Below are 23,505 nucleotides of genomic sequence, written 5' to 3' on the forward strand. Positions count from 1 at the left end.
TCTTAACCATATGTCTGATCTTGACACTCCTCCTACTCAATAAACTACAGTACCTCCCTACTGCCTCTAGACTAAAACATACACTCCTTAGTTTGACTTGGAAAGCCCTTTACAACCTAGCCCTTACCTACCTTTCCAGCCTCATTATACATCCCATAATCTGCGATCCAGCCTCCCTAAACAACTTCATATTTATTCTATATATACAGATGCATGTATTGTGTGCCTGTGTGTGTGTTTTGTCTCCCAGTAGAATGTAAATTCCATAAAAGCAGGAACTCTTTCATTTGTCTTTGAATCACTAGCACCTAACATAGGACCTTACAAACATTAGTTACTTAATAAATGCTTGGTGATTGCTGGATTGCCCTGATATCACCTGACCTCCTTCAGTGAAAAATCCATTATAATTTTCCCAGACTAAATGATTTTAATTTTTAAAATCTGTTGATTATATTGAAATTTTCTCTATCATCATGGTGGCATTGTATCCATAGGTTTTCAAGGGAAAAAATCTTCACTAGTATCATTCTCAGTATCAAGCATATATGAGTTAGTAAATAGTTAATTTCATCTGCAGCTTATTTATGCTACAAAATAGGAAGATCTTAGTGCATCAATTAATATACTGAAAAGGTCTTCAGATATATTACCAATTTTTCTCTCCATGTTATCTGCGATTGGAACAACCCCAAAGTGCTTTGAGACAGAGGTTGAGGAGGGAGTGAATTCCCAGCATGGCAGAAGAGTCACTAGGCAGCCAAAGCAAAAGCATGAAGATGGAAGATAGAATGCCATTGTGTAAGGAACAAATGAGGGAAATAATGTTTGCTTGGATCACAGAGTACATAGGGAATGACATTCAGTGAGTCTGGAGATACAGGTTGAGATTACATCATGGAGGGCTTTAAAAACCAAACAGAAGACTTTATATTTTATTCTATCTTTGCAACAGGGAGCCCCTGGAGATTTCCCTAGAGCAAAATCACATCATCAGATCTGTATTTAAGGAAAATCACTTTGGCAGCATTATGTAGGACAGACAGGAGTGATGAGAAAATTGCTGCAGGAGCCAAGTTTGAGTGTTACAGTAATCTAGGTGTAAGGTGATAGATACCTTAACTAAGGTGGTAAAATATCTGAGTGAAGAGAACATGTAGAAGATATTGTGGAGCTGTATGTTCTTCTCTTTTTCAGGCTAAATATTCTTAGTTCCTTCAACTGACTCTTATATGTATGAACTTCACTATCCTAGGTACCTTTCTGGTACCTTTCTCTGGATACTTTTCAAGTTATATTGGGATATAATATTCCAGGTGTGATGTGACCAGAACGTAGTACAACAGGACTGCTTGAACACTCTATCAATCACTAGTAAGTGACTGACTGACCAATAGGGAGGCTCACTGTTGTGTAGTTACCATGTGCCAGGTACTTTGCAAAGTCAAATGTTGGGGTTCAAAAATCAATTTCATGAGTACAAGATCAGGGAAGAATAGCTTCTTCTGTGAAATGCAAATCAAAGCAAGTCTGAGGTACCACGTCACACCTATCAGATAGGTTAAGAAGACAGAAAAGGAAAATGATAAATGTTGGAGATGTGGGAAAATTGGAACACTAATGAATTGATTTGGCTCGATGTTGTAATATCTTTTTAATTCCAGTTTTGTATAATCTGAAAATTTGATAAGTATACCATCAATTCCTTTCAGCTTCCCACCTCCACTGGAGGAGGTAATAGTAGTTAGAACTTTTCTTATGTTGCTTAGTTAGCTTAAAGATCTTGAGTTCCATTTATTTTTTTTACACTAATTTCTGGGGAGCACTATGATAGAACACTTTATTTTGTTGATTACTCTAATGCACAGTAGATGATATAATGAATGAGTTCATGAATATCCAAGTCTTTGTAATAAGGAGCACAATAATGTAGATAAAATTAGCATGGTGAGGTAACAAAAACTCAGTAAATAATCAGTGTAGTATTACAATACTATAGTACTGACAATATTGTATACTATTGTCAGAATTAAATGCTTGCCTCCTTTTCTGTTAACAGTTGATTGATTATTTAGGGGAAAGTACTTGAGGGCATGTGATATTTCAGTGTTATGTTTGGAAGTGCCTATTATGTTGAAATAAATGTGTCAAATTTTAAAAAAAATTAATGAGAACAAGCCTCATGGCTTAACGCTAAGAACAGAATGCTTCTGTAATAGATATATATTTGGCTGTTTGATAAAAATCTATTTTTTGTCTATCTGTTTTCTGTAGCTTTAAAGAAGCCCATTATTTCAGTTTCTCAGCATGAAAGCCATCAAGAAAACATACATCCTCCAACTGGAGAGCCTCACCCCCCAAATATGGCACCAGGTATGAACTTTTATTCTTATATTTCATGACTAGTTCTGAAACTATCATATAGAAACTAGCTTTTTTTGAGAACTAGTAAATATAGGCAGTTTTTTTAAGGTACACAGTCATGTAGCATTTATATTTTCCCATCTGTTAGAATTTTTAAATGCACATTGGCTAATGGCATGATAGCTTAAAGGCATGGATATTTAGCTGTTCTCTTAAATAAAGAATGTACATTTCTCTGACTTTTAGCACAGGACACATTAGGTAACCTTTGCAATTAATGTAAATATTTTATATTTTGGAGCATAACTCAATCTGAAAATTGGATTAAAATGACTTGAATACTAAATAAGTCATACATGCTGACCAGACTAAATAGTAATAAATTTATAATAGGGTTTGGGTGTGTGTGAAACTTGTCTTCTCTCTTCATTTGGAACTACTATCTTAAAGAAGAAGGAAGACATAAGGAAGATCCATATTCACATGGGTTATTTTCAAAAATGGATTTTACTTACAGAAGTGTCCTTGCTTGTTTTACAAATCAGAAGACTGAATATTTATTCATCATGTCAAATTCAGTTTTGAAAGACCATCTACTTTACCCCGTACAACTCATCAGATTGTGTGACACATATTTTTGCTCATTACTGATGCCTTAGCTGAGAGGCTCCTGGATCTCAAAAAACGAAGAAAGGCATAATCACTAATGAGTCAGAGAGTGATGGTGTTTTAAGTTAATTTTTAAAAATAAAACATAGCATAGTGTCATAGCCATTACTATATACTAACAAAGTACGAAAAAGATGTTCATGGTCACAGATTCATAAAATACTTTGTGCAACTCCCTTTTGCCCATAGAACACCAAAAACTTAATGGTCTCTCAAAATTGTTTTAAAAAATTAATGACTAGGGACGGCTAGGTTGCGCAGTGGATAAAGCACCGGCCCTGGATTCAGGAGTACCTGAGTTCAAATCCGGCCTCAGACACTTAACACTTAGTCGTTGTGTGACCCTAGGCAAGTCACTTAACCCCAGTTGCCTCACTAAAAAACAAAAACAAAAAAAAAATTAATGACCTCTTTATTCATCCTTCCCATTTCTGTTGCACATTCTTCCCTGTGAATATTTAACTTGGGCTCCAATATACTTCTTACATTTCATGGAATCCATGAACTTGGATGGGAAACAAATTAACCTCTTTATTTTCACTAACCTTTGACTGAAATTTTGAATTACTTTCAATTATGAGTATAGGTATCAAACATTATTCTGAAAAGGCTTCACTGGACTGCCAAAGGAATCCATGACATAAAGAAAGGTTAAGAACCCCTGTACTAAAGTATCTTTGCTCCCTGATAATTACCAAGCATGAGGACATTAGGAAGTGACTGATGAATGAGCTTTTTCAGCCTTGCTTGATTACTGATGGAACACCATTTCAATATAGTTCCAGAAAGACTTTATTGGAAAGAACTTCACATATTTGTTCTATAAACAACATTGTAATCTATGTGAAACTCCATAAAGAGTCAGAATGGCTGTATGAGATATACACACATATTTTTTATGATTGTGTACTATTAGCATCTCATGTTCTAATATGCAATGAATTTGACTCATCTCTTGTAGATCAGTTAGATTTATTTGATTTCATGGCCAAATTATGGCTTAAGCAATGAGTAAATTAAAAAGTGGGTGTTAATGTTGCCAACAGTCACGTAGGAAGTTTTTTAGAGGAAAAGATAACTCTACCTTGTTAATGCTTTGGTTTTAGAGAAAATTTGTAATCAGTATTATAGATGTATACTTCATAATGAACAGCATACCAATAATGGTAAAAAGGAAGGAAAGAAACAAGCATTTATTAAGCCTTTACTATGTGTTCAACATTGAGGATACAAATACTAGCAAAAAGAAAGACTGTCCTTACCCTTCAGGAGCTTACATTCTGATTGGAGAAGACAACACACAAAAGGGAGCTGAATAGATGAAGGGGGTGGGGGTGGGGGATGGGAAATAGTTACGAGGGCCTAGATGGTAATGGAGGCCAGAAGTAACTCACTTACTAGAGATGGATACAGGTTTTAGAGACAGGATATTCCAGGTTGAAAAAAATTATAGAGGTGGTTAGATATTTCAGGACCAAGAGGCCACAGGGCTGCAGGCTCTCAAGGAAGTTCCAGGATGAGGCAACAAATAGTTATGAAATCCAGAAGCTAGGAACAGGGCCAAGAGGAAAGAGTTACATTATTGCCCAAATTCAAGAGGAAAAATTTTCTTAGTTCTTCTGAATCATTTAGTAGTTGTGAAATGGTGGCTTGTTTCAAAATATAAAATTAACTTGGTGTTTTTATGCTACAGATTTGCATGTTAACCACATTGGAAACCCTGACACTTTGAAGCAGATACCTCCCAATCCTCTTCAACGTTTAATTCCTGGCCCAAACTTGGAAAATGAAAATGAACACAAAATTCAGACAGACGTGTTAAAGCAGGCTTCAAAGGATAGAGTTGGTGACTTCCATAAGATGAAACAAAGTAAGAGTCAGTTTGTTACAATCATTTATCATTCTTAAATACATTTCTTTTTTACTTAATGTCTTCACAACTGTGAAACTCAGCCTTCATTGTTAGCTTCAGCAACAGCATTTTAATATCCACAGCAAGATTCCACTTTGGACACATCCCCTTCAAATATGGAGGCAGCATGGTATAGTTTAAAAACTTTTGGATTTAGAATATGAGGACCTGGATTCGAATCCCTGCTCTGCCACTTACTACCTTTGTGACCTTGGACAAGTGACTTAATCTCTCTGACTCTGACTTTTCTTACCTGTAAAATGAGGGAGGTAGATTATATGGTAAATGAGGTTCTTTCCAGCTCTTTACCATATTTTTTCAAATATAGTCTGTGCCCCTAAAATGAGAAGGAAAAATGTCGGTATACACTGGAGGCGGGGGGGGGGCATCAAATGGAGGCAGCTCTCAAATTTTATTCAAGCCAGATTTGAGAAAATAGCTCTACCTATATTCCAAACAGTGTAGCGTTAATTGAAAGGGCAGTGAAACTTAAAAGAAAAACAGATTAAATGTCTATAGAGTCTAGTGTACTGTTGTGTACTTCAGGTGAGTTTTTTCATATTGCTTTCAGTTATTTTAACTGTCTTGAAGTTAACAGAGCTAAATTTTGGTGAATTTTTGTACCTTCTTGAAAATGTAAAAAAATTTGAAAATTCCTTGAAAATTCCTTCCAACTTAGCTCAAATGCTACTTTCTGCAAGCAGCCCTTCTTATTTCCTAGTTCTTCCCAGTGCTAGTGTAGGGTCCAGGATATAAACATTGTTAACAACAGGCCAAAGGGTTACCACTGCCTTGATATATGCAAGCCATATAACCTAAATATTTCAAAATACCACAGAAAGCAAAACTCTTAAATCTTTCCAAATTACATATATATTCATTTGACCTTAATGTTTCTTCCATTTTTTCTCAGTTCTTTACCTTATAATTTTTAGTTTTTAAGCATTTTAGAAGTCCACATCTAAATATCCCTTGATTTAAAGTAATTACAATCTAATTCAAGTAATCAGTGCCCTCCTCAGGAGAGCCAGAAACAGATGAGGACTAATCCTCACATAAAACAGATTACAGGATACCTTTCACAAGAAGATAACCTATGATATGCAAATTAGTTCACATAAAACTTACCAAGTTAACTTCAATTGTAGCAAAGGACTTGAATTTCTGGGCTAAATAGCTTAAATCTTATACCTGCATCTCACTATATTAACCCATAGTTCACTTGGAACCACAGAAAATGTAATATCCCGTTAGAATAATTTCCATTTGACATTCAGGATTGTCTGATGTTGTTACTTCCTCAAAAATTTTTATTCTAACTGACTCCAGTTGCTTTAAGAGGATCAGATGTGATTGAGGATTCCATCCTATACATAAAAACGTAAGTAAAAATACTCTTGCAGGTAGAAGTTTTCCACCCCTAGGTTCACTGGTTACAGAAATGAATTTACTTACAACAGGCTGACTTTACTCCAATCATAACTGAAAGTAATAACTGGCAGGTGATAAGCCCAAGTACTAATTCATTTAGTATTTGGGATATGGAATGATTGCACATTCAGACTGTAAGATCTTACATACTTGCATTGTGCTCATATCTTCTACTGACCACTTGCTCTGATTACTGAAATCTGCTATAAAAGAAAAAGCAGGGACATGATTATAACAGCATCAAATTAGTCCTTCAGGCTTAGGGCACATGTATGGTAGGATAAAGCATCCTTAGCTCTGTTTGACTTCAGGTAAGAGTCATACATGCCAACTGGTCATGCAGTAACAATTCCATCTCATAGCCAGACTCAGGAATAGCTAGGTGGGAAACATTCCTGTTCAACAGGAATACAATAGGCAAACTGAGCCAGAAGGATCCTACCTTAGGCAGAGACCAAGATCATCCTCTCAGCTTTTCTCCCAAATACAGATCTCCACACTAGCCTTTCGGGATCACATTCTCTCTAAGGAACTTGTAGCATTTCTCTCACATGGTGGATTAATGACTTAATGATCTGTCAGATGGAAATCTTATCTTCATATAGAAAATTTCACCAATCTCAGCTTAGCTAATAACTTACAGTTATTTCCTACCCTCATGGGGTTGCAAAGCAATACAAGTTTACCAGGAGACACACACATATAAGAGGTTTCAGTAACTTCTTTCACTTGGTTTTTCCTTTCCTCCTTCTCCTTAAGTTTAAACTTATCCTGGTGTCAGTCATTAGAGATTACTTCTATATAATAGGCAAACATAAATTCTCAATAAGACCATTCCTTGTTTAGGAATTTTGCAACCCGTAACAAGTTATTTGCTCACTAAGATTGGTGATTAGCAACCTTCGAAGTTCCTAGAGTTCTCAGGAGGCTGGGACAGCCTTAAAGCAACAGTATGCCTTTTTTTTTTTTTTTTTGCTTTTTTTCTCAAAACTTCCAAATGGTTCACTCTCAAATTCTCCATTCACACTGTCAGTGCAAACAGGGCAGAGCTTTTCTTCCTACTTACTTGTATCTATCATATCTCGGATAACCTTTCAATTCCCTAAAAACACACACACACTCTCTCTCTCTCTCTTTCTCTCTCTCTTTCTCTCTCATTCTCTCTCGCTTTAAAACTGCTAAATCATTTTATTCTCAAATTCTCCCTGTTCCTCACCCACTCCCAATGGCAGCTCATACCAGGGAGGGAAGGAGGGAGGGAAAGAGAGAGAAAAGTTCTCTCTCTGTGTTTCCCTTTCCTCCATATCATCTCTATTCACTTCCCCCAGCTTTCTATTTCAGCTCCTAGCTCAAGCACCATCCTATGCAAGAGTTTTTTAAGACAGTGAGATCGGCCTGCCTTACTGAAGCAGCAGACTGCCAGTCTGCACTCTCCTTCCCCATCTTGGGACCCCCTTTTTGGCTAGCTGCCACTCTATGGGGAGGGGTCACCCCACCGAAGTAACATTTCACTTCTCTTCTTTCCCCTGTTAGGCTAATAGCAGCTCCAAACCTACACAAGTATTCCAGGGTCCTATACTCTTGGGGTAGCTGCTCTAAACCCACAGGCAATTTCCAGCATCCTGTATTCTTTTTTGGGGGGTTTTTTTTTGGGGGTTTTTTTTGGCTGGGCAGTTGGGGTCAAGTGACTTGCCCAGGGTTACACAGCTAGTAAGTGTTATGTGTCTGAGGTCGGATCTGAACTCAGGTAGTCCTGAATCCAGGGCCGGTGCTCCATCCACTGCGCCACCTAGCTGCCCCCTATATTCTTAATACATCTCACAACTATCCAGAATTGGTGGCCAGTCCTGTACTTCATGGATGATTGTAGCCACCTGGGGATCTCCCGGGTCACTCCCTTTTCTCCCTCCTGGGCGCGCCACAGCCTCTAAGGTATCCTGCTGACTACACCACTTGTAGGGTATGACTGGGGCTCAGATGTGTAATGCCCCATACCCAGATGAAAATTTGATGCTGAAGAATGCCTATTTGACCCTCCAGGGGAGAAAGAGATAGAATTTATTTAAAGGAGACATACAGGACAGTCAGAATATCCCTGGTGGTGGGTGGGTGCTGTGAATTGCTTTGAATTTCCTGGCTTTCCCTACATTCCCTTCTGATATTTATACATATAGGTTACATAGGGCAAGGAGCCTTCTTTGTTAAAACATTATTCATTGGTTTCAGTGCTTGTGAGGAAAATGTTGATTGGACTAAAGGCTGCATGAACACCTGCATAATTTGCTTATACTATAAGCACATTAAGGGCAGTATATATGGCTCTTCCTTATATGGATAGCCCATACTGCATTTCTTGTAATTCACATGCCATCCCTTATATGCATATTCTGTTCTTTATATCCCGGACCCTACAGCTAGTGACTTTCCTCTAAAATTACCTTCAATTTATCTTGGATATCTGTTGTATGTCATAGTTGTATTCATATGTTGTCTTCCCCATTAGAATGTAAGCTCCTTGAGGGCAAGGGCTGTTTTTGCCTTTCTTTGTATCCCCAGCACTTAGCGCAATGCCTACCCGTTTGTTGTTGTTCAGCCATTTCAGTTAAGTATAACTTTTTGTGACCCCCATTTTGGGGTTATCTTGGCAAACCCTATTTTGGGGTTTTCTTTTGATATTTCCTTCTCTAGGAGGGCAGCTAGGTGGCACAGTGGATAAAGCACGGGCCCTGGATTCAGGAGGACCTGAGTTCGAATTCAGCCTCAGACGCTTGACACTTACCAGTTGTGTGACCTTGGACAAGTCACTTAACCCTCATTGCCTCACCAAAAAAAAAGGGGGGGACAGCTAGATGGCGCAGTGGATAAAGCACCGGCCCTGGATTCAGGAGTACCTGAGTTCACATCCGGCCTCAGACACTTAACACTAGCTGTGTGATCCTGGGCAAGTTACTTAACCCCAATTGCCTCACCCCCCCCCCCAAAAAAAAGAATAGAATGATAAACTCTACCTTGGGGCAGCTAGGTGGCTCAGTGGATAGAGTACCGACCCTGGCTTCAGGAGGACCTGAGTTCAAATCCAGCCTCAGATACTTGACACTTACTTGCTGTGTGAACCTAGGCAAGTCACTTAACTCTCAATGCCCCACCCCACCCCCCAAAAAAAGTGATATTTCCTTCTCTAGCTCATTTTACAGATAAGAAACTCGGGCAAAAGGGTTAAGTAACTTGCCCACGGTCACAGATGTAGTAAGTGTCAGAGGTCAGATTTGAACTCAGGAAGATGAATCTTCCTAACTCCAGGCCTAGTGCTCTCTTCACCCAGTTGCTGTGCCTGTCCATACTAAGCAATAAATGCTTGTTGACTTAACTTAAATCCGTGGGATTTTATTTTTAAATTGTATTTATAGAGTATTAGCCTTTATGTGTTTGTTGTTTTAGGGATAATTACTTTTCTAGATTTCAGATCCTTATCTTGTACAACTATTCTAATTTTCTCTGCTTTTCAACAGATTCTCCTTGATATTTTAAAAATATACATGTTAGTCTTTGGCAAAATATTATCTGAAAAGCACATATATTCATCAGACCTGGGACAGAGCATTTGTGAGTTCCTCATGAGCCTTCATACTTACAACTTGACATCAGAAAATAAATGCCTAATATACCTTGGAGATCAGAATGTTCTTCTTACAAATATGTGAAGTTATAAAAAGTAATATCAAAAAGTACCCCGTATTTGAGCTTCCTCTTTCCTACTCTTACCCCCAGTTTATATGGTGGTTGCCTACTTTGCCTTGTCTCAGTATTGTATTTGGTAATTATACACAAAAATAATGATTAATTACTGTATACCAGAATGTTTCCTTAAATCTTCATGTTTGACTAAATAGAAAATATAGTCAGACTCTAGGTGGTTAAATAGTAATTAGATAAGAAAACATAATTTCTCATTTTGTTTCTTTTTATTGTTTTCTGTAAATATATCTTTTTTAATGAACTCTGTTGCTGTCTTCATTTTTGTTTTTTAGTAACCAAGGGTTAGGGATTGGACCTCTGGTTTCACTGATATAGGGAACTCTCTGGTAAGGACATTTCTTCTCCCAAAGTAGGTTAGCACTTTCTCTGCCAATTAGAGTCTTAGAGAGTTGCCATTGTTATGTATTTTATGTTTAACCATGAACAGAGTTTTTTCTTTTTTGTCTCTTTTTGAAGAGACGACATATACAAATATTTTTAAAATTACCATCTTTGACTAAAGTTTTACTATAAAGCATAAGCTACATTTTATTTTGAAATATTTAAGATAAACTGGTTTTTATCTTTTTTATTTTTATTATGATGATTTTAAAAGTATTTTAAGTCTTGTGAGAAGTTAAAGAGTATTGTCATCAACTAAAAGATTGGTTAGCTGACTTCATTCCTGTTTAATATGTGGGAAAAACATTTTTTCTGTAAAATAATTTAACAGCAGAAGCCTTTATTTTTATAGACTTAACAACAACAAAATCATTTTAATACTTTAGTTATGTCCATGGAAAAACACTAAAAATTTGCATATAATAAAACCTTGCTCAGACTTAATTTGTGTTACTTTGTTATTACTTTATAAAATAGAGCTATACACCATTTAGCCATTTAAACTTAACCTGAGGGGGCAGTTAGGTGGTGCAGTGGATAAAGCACCAGCCCTGGAGTCAGGAGGACCTGAGTTCAAATCCAGCCTCAGACACTTGACACTTACTAGCTATGTGACCCTGGGCAAGTCACTTAGTCCTCATTGCCCTGTCCCCCCGCAACCCCCCCCCAAAAAAAAACCCCTTAACCTTATTTCACAATACTTAAATATCCAGCCCCATCCTAAAATCAATGCTTTGCTAATCCTTAGAGCCAAAACTCACCCAGCCTTGGTACTCACAAAGAAAACATGAAGGAAAGGTAAACGCAGAGGAAAAGAGAACAGAAAGAAAACATTTGAAGATTTTTTTGAAACTTATGTATCTGCAAGTTCAGTGTCACTCTGCCTTTCAGAACCTTAATTATCATCTAATCTCATAAAGAAAAGGGGTGCCAAGGAAGGAGAATTAGAAGAATTTGGCTTTGAAAACTTCATGGTCCAACCTTAATCTATTCTCCTTCCCCTTCCATGTGTTGCTATAGTGGTTTAGTACTTGTTCACTGTTCTGTACCTCTGATGGAATGGGTTATACCTGCCCCAACTGTGGGAAATAGATTGTTTCTTTCTTTTTTTTTAAAGACCAAATTATTGTCTCCAGTTAAATCTTTTTTTTTTTATTTTTTTGGTGAGGCAATTGGGGTTAAGTGACTTTCCCAAGGTCACACAGCTAGTAAGTGTTAAGCCTCTGAGGCTGGATTTGAACTCAGGTACTCCTGAATTCAGGGCCAGTGCTCTATCCACTGCACCATCTAGCTGCCCCTCCAGTTAAATCTTAACCAGATGGTAAAGGGATGAGGAGGGAAGGGTCCCTCTTTCCTTTTCTATGATGCTGAAGCCTTTGAGTTTTTTTCCTTAGGCCCATTGACTTTTTTTTGGGGGGGGGGGGCGGCAATGAGGCTTAAGTGACTTGCTCAGGGTCACACAGCTAGTAGGTATCAGGTGTCTGAGGCTGGATTTGAACTCAGGTCCTCCTGAATCCAGGTCTGGTGCTTTATCCACTGCACCACCTAGCTGCCCCAGTCCCATTGACTTTTTTTTTTTGCGGGGCAATGGGGGTTAAGTGATTTGCCCATGGTCACACAGCTAGTAAGTGTCAAGTGTCTGAGGCCAGATTTGAACTCAGGTCCTCCTGACTCCAGGGCCGGTGCTGCGAAACCTAGCCACTGCCCATTGACTTTCAAGCCTCTCCCTGTGTAACCTCCTCCTTCTCCACATCCCAAACCCATTGGTTTTCAGTCAAATTTCAAGGGTTCCTTTGATTCCTTGCTATGTGAGAACTCCCCATTACATGTCTGGTCGTATGTCCATATATCATTTTAATTAATAAACATTTGCTTTCATTCAAGCAGCATCACTTAGCTCAAATTTTGTTAATAGCCTCAAGGTCTCTGGATCCTAAGCTAATTAGGGATATACTTCTCAGATCCTCTTCTGATTTCCCCTTTGAGTTTTAAAAACATATATAGGGAGGCCTTATTTATCTGACTTGTTAATCAGTATTGGTAGTTTATCTGGTAACATAGTATAGTGGATAAAGTGTTGGATTTGGAGGTAAGAAGACCTGGATTTAAATCTCCCCTCTGACATTTAATAGCTTCCTGACCATAGGCAAGTTACTTTACAGTCTTTGAGCCTCAGACCACTCTAAGGCTGTCAGTTGCAGGTGGCTAGTGATTTGTTTTTAGGTACACCAGGGAAATGACAGATGCTTAACAGATTTAACCAATGCCCAATTAATGCTTGGTCCCAATCAATCCAGATATGAAGCCTTACTGTAGTTCTAAAATGCCATATAGCTGGGTTCTAAAAGCATTATCTTTTGCTATTTTCTGTTAAAATCTTGAAATGGAGGGCAAAAATTACATCTTTATTTTCACTAACCTCTAACTAAAATTTAGCATTTCCTTCCATTATGAGTGTAGGCAACAAACATATACACACAAATATTTTTTAATGTCCAAGTAGATTTTAGGGTAGTTGATTATTTGACATCCTAAAGAAACAAAGAGATCTGTTCAAGATAAACAAGTACTTTCATTTTATGGAAACACAATATGCAGAATTTTATTGTTATGTCATTTCCAAATCAAGAAATAAATGCTTAATGTGTTACCTTAAATTCTCAATCTCTGGCATTTTCCCAAGGGGTAAAATGTTGTTTTGGACAATTTTCATTCAGGCCTACAATTAGAAACCTTCCCAGAAGAATATGTTGCTGAATATGTTGTTTGCTTCTACAGATTTTAAAGTAATAAAAAAATACAAAGTGGTTTGTTTTTAAAAGATGCAGAACTTTTGCAATAATAGGACTCTATCCTCTTTGAGGGCTGGGCTTGGGAGGGGTGGCCAGGAAAAGTAAATAAAATTTCCACTGAAGGATTTAATAAATATTGAAATCATTTGTTATACAAAGAATAATATAAAAATAGGTAGTTAAAATAAAAATCCTGTATTGGAAAGTATTTTCCCTTTAGGCTAAATCCCTGTAAAAGGAAGATATTCCCCATCTCTTGACAGCTGTATTTTAGGAGGCAGAGTACAGGATTAAGATTCATAAGACCTGGATTTAAGTATCTGGCCTTTGTAAATTGTAGGCAAATCACTTAACCTTTCAGAAGCTCAGGAACCTCATTTGCAAAATGAATAGTTTTGATTAGAGCAGATATTTCTTAACCTAGGATCCACAGACTACCTCCCCAACGGTGAGTCATGGGGAGATGACAGGGGCTCTGTGAATCTGGATTAGAGAGAAAAAAATTACATCTTTATTTTTACTAACCTCTAACAGAAATTTAGCATTTCCTACCATTATTAATGTAGGCAACAAATATTTCTGAAAAAAAGCCAATAGGCTTCACCAGCCTTCCAGAGAGGTCCACGACCCCAGGCTAGATCATCTCTGAGGCCTTTTCCAGCTTCAGATACCTAATTTTAGAGAAAGGATATTTGGAGCAAATGTGATTTGTGAACTGGTTAACCATTTACTTCCTGTGAGCTGTTATTTTTGTTTGTCCTTTGTTCCTGAAGAGGACCATGACATTGAGAAGTGATGCACTGAATTGGACGGCTATGTAAGGTCACCAACCTCACTCTCTTCTCCAGAGCCATCTGGGTCCAGTGGCAAGATATATATCAGGAATATTGGATATGGCCCCGATGTTTGAGGCAATCAGGGTTAAGTGACTTGCACAGTCAAGGTCATACAATAAGTGTCAAATTTCTGAGGCTGGATTTGAACTGACATCCTCCTGACTCCAGGGCCAGTGCTCTACCCACAGTGCCACCTAACTGACCCTACCTCCATTGAGCTAGAGCTTACCTGATGGTAGGACTTTCTCAGAGAACACTGTAATACTGACACAGGAATGAAGAGGCCAAAGTAATCAAGGATTACCTGGCAGTGGGGAGGAGGGGAGAGGGGGAGGGTTGCATGGAAGGGGGAGTCAGTGAGAATCAGTGAGACAGTTGGACAGTTAGAGATATTGAAGAACTGATAGAGGTAAGAGAACTATAGCATACCAGAGAGGGGTTAATTAAGCAGGTTAGGTGGTGCAGTGGATAAAGCACTGGCCCTGGAATCAGGAGGACCTGAGTTCAAATCTCACCTCAGATACTTATTAGCTGTGTGACCCTGGGCAAGTCACTTAATGCCAATTGCCTTAAAAACATCCAGGGCCATCCCCAGTTGTCCTGGTGTATATCTTGCCACTGGACTCAGATGACTCTGGAGGAGACAGTGAAGATGGTGACCTTGCACAGCCCTCCCTCACTTAAATCCAATTCACTGCAACTCATATCACCCCAATGTCATGGTCCTCTTCAAGAACAAAGGACAAACAACAACAATTAAGCAGACTATTGCTCATGGCCAAAGTCCAACACAGCATGAAGGCTAATAAAGTAGGTGGGTCAGAGGCTGAAAGCATTCACTAGTTTGGGGGTATAAAAGGTGAAAAGTGAATGGACCAGGGTGTTAAGACAGAAAAATACCATACTGGAGAATCCAGAGATGCTACAATGATTTGTAATAATGAGGTTCATAGTATGTCCTCGATAAGTTGGAAATATGAGTGGAACTAGGAAGGATGAATTTGATCATGGGGAAGGGGGTCTCTTTTTCTTCCTTTTAAAACCTGGTGATGGGACAAATAAAGCCTCTTAACCCCCCTCATTCAAGTGTGTAAAACCACAGATGTTTGGAATTAGATACAAATGAAAGCAGAGGTGCAGAATCCTTTTGACTCTAGTACAGCAATTATTATGGATTCAAAATTAGAAGTGTTTAAGACCAGTACTCCAGTATGGTGTCTGGAGTTAATGCTGAGGTGTCATCCTAGACCACTGGCAGACCCCAAGAGCTGTGTGATCAACCGTTCTCTGACTCAGTATCTTCTGACTGCTGTTCAAATTCCTAACCTTCTCCACCCCACCCTCACTGCCCAAGTGAGGCAATTCTAATCGAAGCTAAAAGCTACCCACAACAGTTTGGTTGATGACATTGAGAAAATTCACACACACACCCCCACTGACCACCTCCCCTTCACACTGGTTGAACAGACCTGAAACGACTGTGACCTAGAATGCAGATGTCAATACATTATCTCCCCTGCACCACCCCCAAACAACCCATCTTTTGAACTTCCCTATTTTCCTATTTGCCCCCTGTTGGAGTGACCAGATGGTACAGTGGACAGAACACTGGGCTTATAGTCAGAAAGATATGAGTTCAAATGTAGCCTTAGACTCTTATAGCTGTGTGGCCTTGGACAAGTCATTTGCCATTTGCCTCAGTTTTCTCATCTGAAAAATGGGAATAATAATAGCAACTACTTGCCCAGCTCCCAGGGTTGTTGAGAGGATCAAATGAGATAATATTTGTAAATTGCTCACTTAGTACAGTGCCTGGCACTTAGTAAGCACTATTTAAATTATTGTTGTTGTTATATTATTGTGGAGAGTACCACCATCCTTCTAGTCACCCAGTCACTTTGTTGTCACCTTCAACTCTTCATGTCTCCTCACCCCATATCACCCAAGTGCTAAATCTTGCTAGTTCTCTCTACACATTTACACACCTTTCCCCTTCTCAATATTCCCACAGCCACCAGCCTAGTTTAAGTCCTCTTCACCTGCCTCCCTCCAGGATTACAGCAATAGCTTCTTAATTGGTGTCTCTGCCTCAGATCACTTCCTACTCCAACCCATCCTCCACACAGCTCCCAAAGCCATTTTCCTGAAGCACAGATGTGATCTGTCACTTTCCTACTTGATAAACTCTAATGGCTTCCTGTTGACTCTAGAATCAAATATTATTTCATCTTTATCTCATTTTAAAATTTATATTTTGTGTTTTATAACGTACACTGATTGTTAGTATAGTGTATATGTATATGCATACATATGAACTTACAAGTAAGTACATATATAATATACATATTAGAAGGGCTCAAAAAATTTTTTTTCTAATAAGGGTATACAAGCAAAGTAAGTTAGAGATCACTGGACAATAGAAATGATGCTAGCTACTATTGCTGCTATTAGTAGTGTTTCTGGAGTCACACTTATTCAGTTAACTACTATTCAGCAACTATGCATGGCTGATAAAATGGGAGGCAAGGGTAGACCATACTTAGCTGGTTGACTTATTTCTGAATTTTCATTCATAAATAATCCCACTTTCCTTTTAAAAAATATTTAATACATTTTATTTTGAGACTCAAATAACAGGTTTCCCTATAAACACCCATGTAACACCTCTCTCCACCTCAACGAAAAACATTTCCTACATGAAAGCAGATGTATTGCTTATTAAAGGATGTCTCCTTTAATTTGAACAGTATCCAGTCACATAGGAGAAAGCAAGAATTTATCATAATCATTATATCCTCATTAATGGCATTGTAGTGTTTCCCTTTAGTTCGATAATAAATTATCCTATGTGTACTATGTATCTAATGTGTGAACTTTCACTTGACATATTAATCATTAAGACAAAGATTTTTATCTCTGGAATTATTTTCATATACCCACTCAGAGAACAACTCATTACTGTGGCTATAGTAAATGGTGGTGATACTTTAAATAGAATGATATAATTTTTTAAAATATATTTTCATAGTCAAACAGCTGGAAAATCAAACAGCATAAATGACCCAAGTTAATGAAGCAGTGAAATGATTCCCCTTACTGGTTTAAAAATTTTTTAGTCTGCATTATGCTGCTAAACATTCTTTGAAATGTTTTTTTCTCTCTTCTAGGCTAACATAGCTTTTTAATGGTTGAGAAATTTGATGATGACAAATTTGTCATCATCCTTTCACCTTTTTAAACAAAGTTTTTCTGTATTTCTATTCTGTTCTCCCATCAACACTTTATCTCCTAATTTGAACTAGATGTCTGTGTCAGAATTTGTGATGTTTTAAGTAATAAGCAAAAAGTCAGGCAAAAAATTAAAACAATGTTTTATTGAGAGATTGGTGGATTTTGTCCTTATATTTTCATGGTACTCATCATTCTGATACACTAAAGCTGTGGTGTTGCCTTTGAGGTCTGTGATCTAGGATATGATATGGTCACAGTCATAGATTCAGAGCTGGAAGGTGTGTTGTTTAAAATCTAAATGTGGGTTCTAATCTGCCCCACCCCAGTTTTGCAGGGGGGGGGGCGGGAAGCTGGCTAAAATCACTGATAAATTCAGCAAGAGTTTAGGCTTTTAAGGATTTATTAAAATATATTAGAAGTTAGTGAAGAGAGAAAAAGATTGAGAACAGATTTCTTATATCATGGAAAATCCTAGCTTAGATCTATTCAGTATAGCCAGAGAGGAAAAAACCTTCCTTTCCTAGCAGCCTACATGAAGTTCTGCCACCAAGCTGATGTCTGAACAAAAAGAGGGACCCTCCTTTTTTTCTCCCCGTCTGCTACCACGTGCCATTCCTCAACGAAAAGAGAGGAAGATCCAGCAAGCCAGCCTCACCTTCCTACTTCCTGTCTCCCTCCCCAAAAGGGGAGATCCTTCAAGCTGATTGGTTGAGAGTGGTCTCTTGCTGATGTCAGTAATATACTGACTCTGAGAACACCCCCCCCCCCAACTCAGGGCCAGCCAGGTGTGGTCTCAATTTTGATGGTCTTCAGGTGGGGCCCCTGGGTGTCTGACAAATCCCATTATTTTATCACATTCTTTTGGTTTAATTTTCCCCCACATGGCACCAGATGGCCAGGCTATGCCATCTCATTTGACACCTGACTTCAATTCCCCCTCCTATATGCCTGATGTCATGGATGTCTCAATCCTATGCATCTGATTAAGCCTGACTCAGTTATTTCTCTGTTCTTTTATGGTAACCCCCATAATTATCTCAGGTGTCATGATAAATACAATGTTGGATTGGCCTTGACATCTGCTGCCAGTTATATTAGATCCTTTAATTTCTCATAATGGCATGAGGATAATTAGGTAGATAATGCAAAAAGTAATGAAACGAAGATTTAAAGAAAAAAATCTTTTCTTAATTAATATCACAATTGTCTTCTCAATTTATTCCCCACAGGGGGGAATGTAGTTTTAGAGAATGTTTCAATTTTTGTTTTTATTATGTGTTTCATGTGTAACAACTGGACAATAATTGTAAAATCTCTAAAAGACTCTGAATTTCCTTAGACCTTTTTTGTTTGTTTTTTGTTTTGGGGTTTTGGGTTTTTTTTGGTGAGGCAATTGGGGTTAAGTGACTTGCCTAGGGTCACACAGCTAGTAAGTGTTAAGTGTCTGAGGCTGGATGTGAACTCAGGTCCTCCTGACTTCAGGGCCAGTGCTCTATCCACTGCGCCATCTAGCTGCCCCTAGACATGTTTTTGAGAACACTTATTGTTTGATTTGATTATTGGCAAAGCTATTTAAAGTTGTGTGAAGCTCAGTTTTGTAGGAAACTTTCCCAGCTGATTACCAGTATCCAAAACACATGAGAGACTTTACAACCACATCCAAAACTCTACAGCTGAGACTTGTTAGTTGATCTTCAGCATCCACACCTGAAAGACTTCCTTTCCACAACTACACCCAGAGGACATCCCAAGAATCATCTGAGAAAAGACTTCCAAAGACTTAAATGGACATTTTTCTGTTTTCCTTTTCCCCACTGTATACACTGTTTATAATGTCCTCTTACTAAAGGGGAGTGCCCCCTTTAGTTTTTCTCTGTTTGTAATGTCCTCCTGCTAAAAGGGAAATGCCCCCTTTTAGCCTTTGTTAATGCGTTGCTCAATTTCTTTTCTCTCTTTTCATTCCCCTTACTTTGTTAGTCATAAGGATCTAATGTTATTGCTGTATTAAGGAAACAATTGTTTCTTTTTTTTTTTTCAGTGAGGCAATTGGGGTTAAGTGACTTGCCCAGGTTCACACAGAGAGTAATTGTTAAGTGTCTGAGGCAGGATTTGAACTCAGGTACTCCTGACTCCAGGGCCTGTGCTCTATCCACTGCGCCACCTAGCTGCCCCCAATAATTGTTTCTTAACAAAGCACTGGAGGGAATGTGATAAAATAATAGGATTTGGCAGACACCCAAGGGCCCCACCTGAAGACCATCAAAATTGAGACCACACCTGGCTGGCCCTGAGTGGGGGGATGTTCTCAGAGTCAGTGTATTACTGACATCAGCAAGAGACCACTCTCAACCAATCAGCTTGAAGGACCTCCCCTTTTGGGGAGGGAGACAGGAAGTAGGAAGGTAAGACTGGCTTGCAGGATCTTCCTCTCTTTTCGTTGAGGAATGGCACGTGGTAGCAGACGGGGAGAAAAAAAGGAGGGTCCCTCTTTTTGTTCAGACATCAGCTTGGTGGCAGAACTTCATGTAGGCTGCTAGGAAAGGAAGGTTTTTCCTCTCTGGCTATACTGAATAGATCTAAGCTAGGATTTTCCATGCTATAAGAAATCTGTTCTCAATCTCTCTCTCTTCACTAACTTCTAATATATTTTAATAAATCCTTAAAAGCCTAAACTCTTGCTGAATTTATCAGTGATTTTAGCCAGCTTCCCGCCCCCCCCCCCTGCAAAACTGGGGTGGGCAGATTAGAACCCACATTTAGATTTTGGTTTTTGGTTTTTTGCTGGGCAATGAGGGTTAAGTGACTTGCCCAGGTTCACACAGCTAGTAAGTGTCAAGTGTCTGAGGCCAGATTTGAACTCAGGTCCTCCTGAATCCAGGGCCAGTGCTTTATCCACTGCACCACCTAGCTGCCCCCCACATTTAGATTTTAAACAACACAAAGGGAATGTAGCTTAGAGGAAATCTACTCTAACCTGGTCAATAACTCGCCCCCAGTCACATGGGTAGTAAGAGGCAGAGCAAGGATTTTAATGTAGGGCCTCTAATGGGTAGTAATATCTAGGCTTCCATTCCCCTTTTGGGTGGGGGTCGGGGGCAGTGTCAAAATGTATATGTTTGATGTATTTTATCTATAACAAGTTTCTAATATACTAACTAAAGGCAGTTGGAAACTATTAATCAAGATAACATTTATTAGTGCCAGGCACTATGCTAAGTACTATAAATACAAAGGCAAAAACAGTCCATTCCCCTCAAAGAGCTTACATTCTAATAAGGGAGACAATATGTAAACCACTAGGTACTTTCAAAATCTATATAGAATAGATGGAAAGAGGTAGGAGATAGAAAGGCATTTGTAGCTGAGGGGACAGGGGTAGACTTCTTGAAGTGGATCCAAGCTGAATTTTGAAGGAAGTCAAGGAAATTGAATAGCATAGGTGAAGGGACAGAGGATTCCTTGCTTGGGGGACAGTCAGTACAAAGGTATGGAGATGGGAGATGGAGTGTTGTGTTTGAGGAAACTGCAGGTAGGCCAGTATGACTGGACATCAAATGCATGGAAGAAAAGAGTGTGAGAAAACTGGAAAGGTAGGAAGGGACCAGGTTATAAAAAGCTTTGACTGCCAAACAAAGGAATTTATATTTGATGCTTTTGATGATAGGAAACTGCTAGAAATCCTTGAGCAGGCAGTGAATTTTATTCTTTAATTATTATGTGAGGAATCTGAGTTCAGTTCACATGCCATGGATTAAAAAGGGAGATAGTTACTTTAATTTATCTTCCAGTAAGAAGATTACACGTTTTTTGCTTTAATTAATGTTTTTGTTTGCACCACATTTCTTTAAAAACATACCCTGCTTTCCCTACCTCTGGAGAGATTGCATATTAAGCAGCCTTAGAAAGGAAATAATTACTTAAAACAAATTATAAGAATTTTTGATAGCTTTAAAACTCATAATATATAAAAGACTATTCTAAAATGAATCTAGATATGAAAATTCTTTATTTGTGGTTTCCTGATGAAGCTATATAACAAATCATACTGTTGCTGGTAGATTTCTGGTTAGTCTTCAATATAATTTTTTTTTTTGGCGGGGCAATGAGGGTTAAGTAACTTGCCCAGGGTCACATAGCTAGTAAGTGTCAAGTGTTTGAGGCCAGATTTGAACTCAGGTCCTCCTGAATCCAGGGCCAGTGCTTTATCCATTGCTCCACCTAGCTGCCCCCATCTTCAATATCATTACCTAAAAGGAAAGTTGGGACCTGCGGTGACAACTAGGTGGCATAGTAAATAAAATGCCTCAGGCAGCTATTAGGCATGTCCTTTAACCTATCTTTTTCTGTTTGTTTGTTTTTGGTGAGGAAATTGGGGTGAAGTGACTTTCCCAGGATCACACAGCTAGTAAGAGTCAAGTGTCTGAGATCACATTTGAACTCAAGTCCTACTGACTCCAGGGCCCATGCTCTATCCACTACGCCACCTAGCTTAGCCTTGGTTTCTTTATCTATGAAATGGGGATAAAAATAGTATCTACATCATAGGAGTGTTTTAAGGATTAAATGAAATAATGCGTGTAAAGTGCTTTACAGATATTGTTTTTAAAATAATTTTTGACATCCTCTGTTATTATAGCACCTAAGTTTCCCCCTTATGTCATTGTTGCAAATATGGTGGTTTTGAGGTGAAATCTTAGGTGTTTTGATTTGCCATTTAATTTTTCTTTTTTTTTTGCGAGGCAATGGGGGTTAAGTGACTTGCCCGGGGTCACACAGCTAGTAAGTGTCAAGTGTCTGAGGCCAGATTTGAACTCAGGTCCTCCTGGAAGCTGCAGGGGCAGCTAGGTGGCACAGTGGATAGAGCACCGGCCCTGGATTCAAATCCAGCCTCAGACACTTGACACTTACTAGCTGTGTGACCCCGGGCAAGTCACTTAACCCCCATTGCCTCGCAAAAAAAAAATTTTTTTGGAGCATTCTTTCTTACGTTTCTTGATAGTTTACATTCTTTCTTTTGAAATCTTCCTTTTCATACCCTTTGACAACCTATTTATTGGGGAATAACTTTTCTTATATATTCATATAAATTGCCTAAATATCTTGGATATGGGACCTTTATATTTGCAACAAAGATTTTCCCCAAACAATTGAATTTATTCATATAAAAACTTTTAAATTAAATAACCAAAATTATTTTTATCTGTCATGATCATTTCTATCTCTTGTTGAGTTAAGAATTCTACCTCTAGCTTGTAAATGAAATAAGATAGTAGGCTAAGGTTAGCAGTGTCAGTTTATCGTCACTTGAAAGGGGAGAGTTACCTAGTTCTTCAATGTACCTCTTTCCATTCTCCACTAAGTAGGAGAGCCACCCAGTGATGCATCTGGCAATAATGCCCCGTACCTAACAGCTTACAAGCTAGGTGACCAGGGACACTAAGTCACTTAACATTTCTGATCCTCTACCCTTATCTGTAAAATTGGAATAATATCTGTGATTCTTATTATCCCATAAAGTTTTGTTTGTTGTTTTTTTTTTTTAGTGAGGCAATTGGGGTTAAGTGACTTGCCCAGGGTCACACAGCTAGTAAGTGTTAAGTGTCTGAGGCCGGATTTGAACTCAGGAACTCCTGATTCCAGGTCCGGTGCTCTATCCACTGCGCCACCTAGCTGCCCCCCATAAGGTGTTTTTTTTTTAATGGGGCAATGGGGTTAAGTGACTTGTCCAGGGTCACACAGCCAGTAAGTGTCAAGTGTCTGAGGCTGGATTTGAACTCAGGAACTCCTGAATCCAGGGCCGGTGCTTTATCCACTGCGCCACCTAGCTGCTCCCCATAAGGTTTTTATAAAGGTAAAGCTCTTTGTAAACATTAATAAACACCATATAAATGTCAGTTATTATTCCTAAATGAAAAATGCTATAGAGCTCTCTGTTCTCAGGATATAGGCCCTTGATTCCAGCATAACAGTATTTTAAGTTTAATATCCTGCTTGGGGGTAATGACAGGAATTAGGATGATAGAGTATGTTTCCTTTAAAACAAATATCAGAATTTTAATGCTGTTGTTCAAAAATGAAAAGTTTGAATATATCTTAGCACTAATTAGTTCTTAGCAAAGGATCTTTATGTTAC

General features: G+C 38.5%; 1 protein-coding gene across 6 annotated transcripts in view; it reads left to right on the plus strand.

Annotated features, from left to right (window-relative positions):
• Nucleotides 1-23,505, plus strand: part of GOLM2 (golgi membrane protein 2) — a 90,046-nt gene that overhangs the window by 51,758 nt on the left and 14,783 nt on the right. For 5 of the 6 annotated variants that reach the window (XR_006354870.1, XM_043985430.1, XM_043985428.1 and 2 more), the window contains exons 7-8: nt 2,275-2,373; nt 4,727-4,903. Coding sequence is in view for 5 of the 6 variants with exons in the window: in XM_043985430.1 (XP_043841365.1) it covers nt 2,275-2,373; nt 4,727-4,903 (276 nt within the window). In the remaining variant the exon portion in view is untranslated. Of the gene's footprint in view, nt 1-2,274; nt 2,374-4,726; nt 4,904-9,885; nt 10,898-23,505 lie in introns of those variants that run through there. The other variant, XM_043985431.1, reaches the window with a different exon arrangement.

Source organism: Dromiciops gliroides, chromosome 2 (genome assembly GCF_019393635.1).
Source record: "Dromiciops gliroides isolate mDroGli1 chromosome 2, mDroGli1.pri, whole genome shotgun sequence".
Classification (NCBI taxonomy): domain Eukaryota; kingdom Metazoa; phylum Chordata; class Mammalia; order Microbiotheria; family Microbiotheriidae; genus Dromiciops; species Dromiciops gliroides.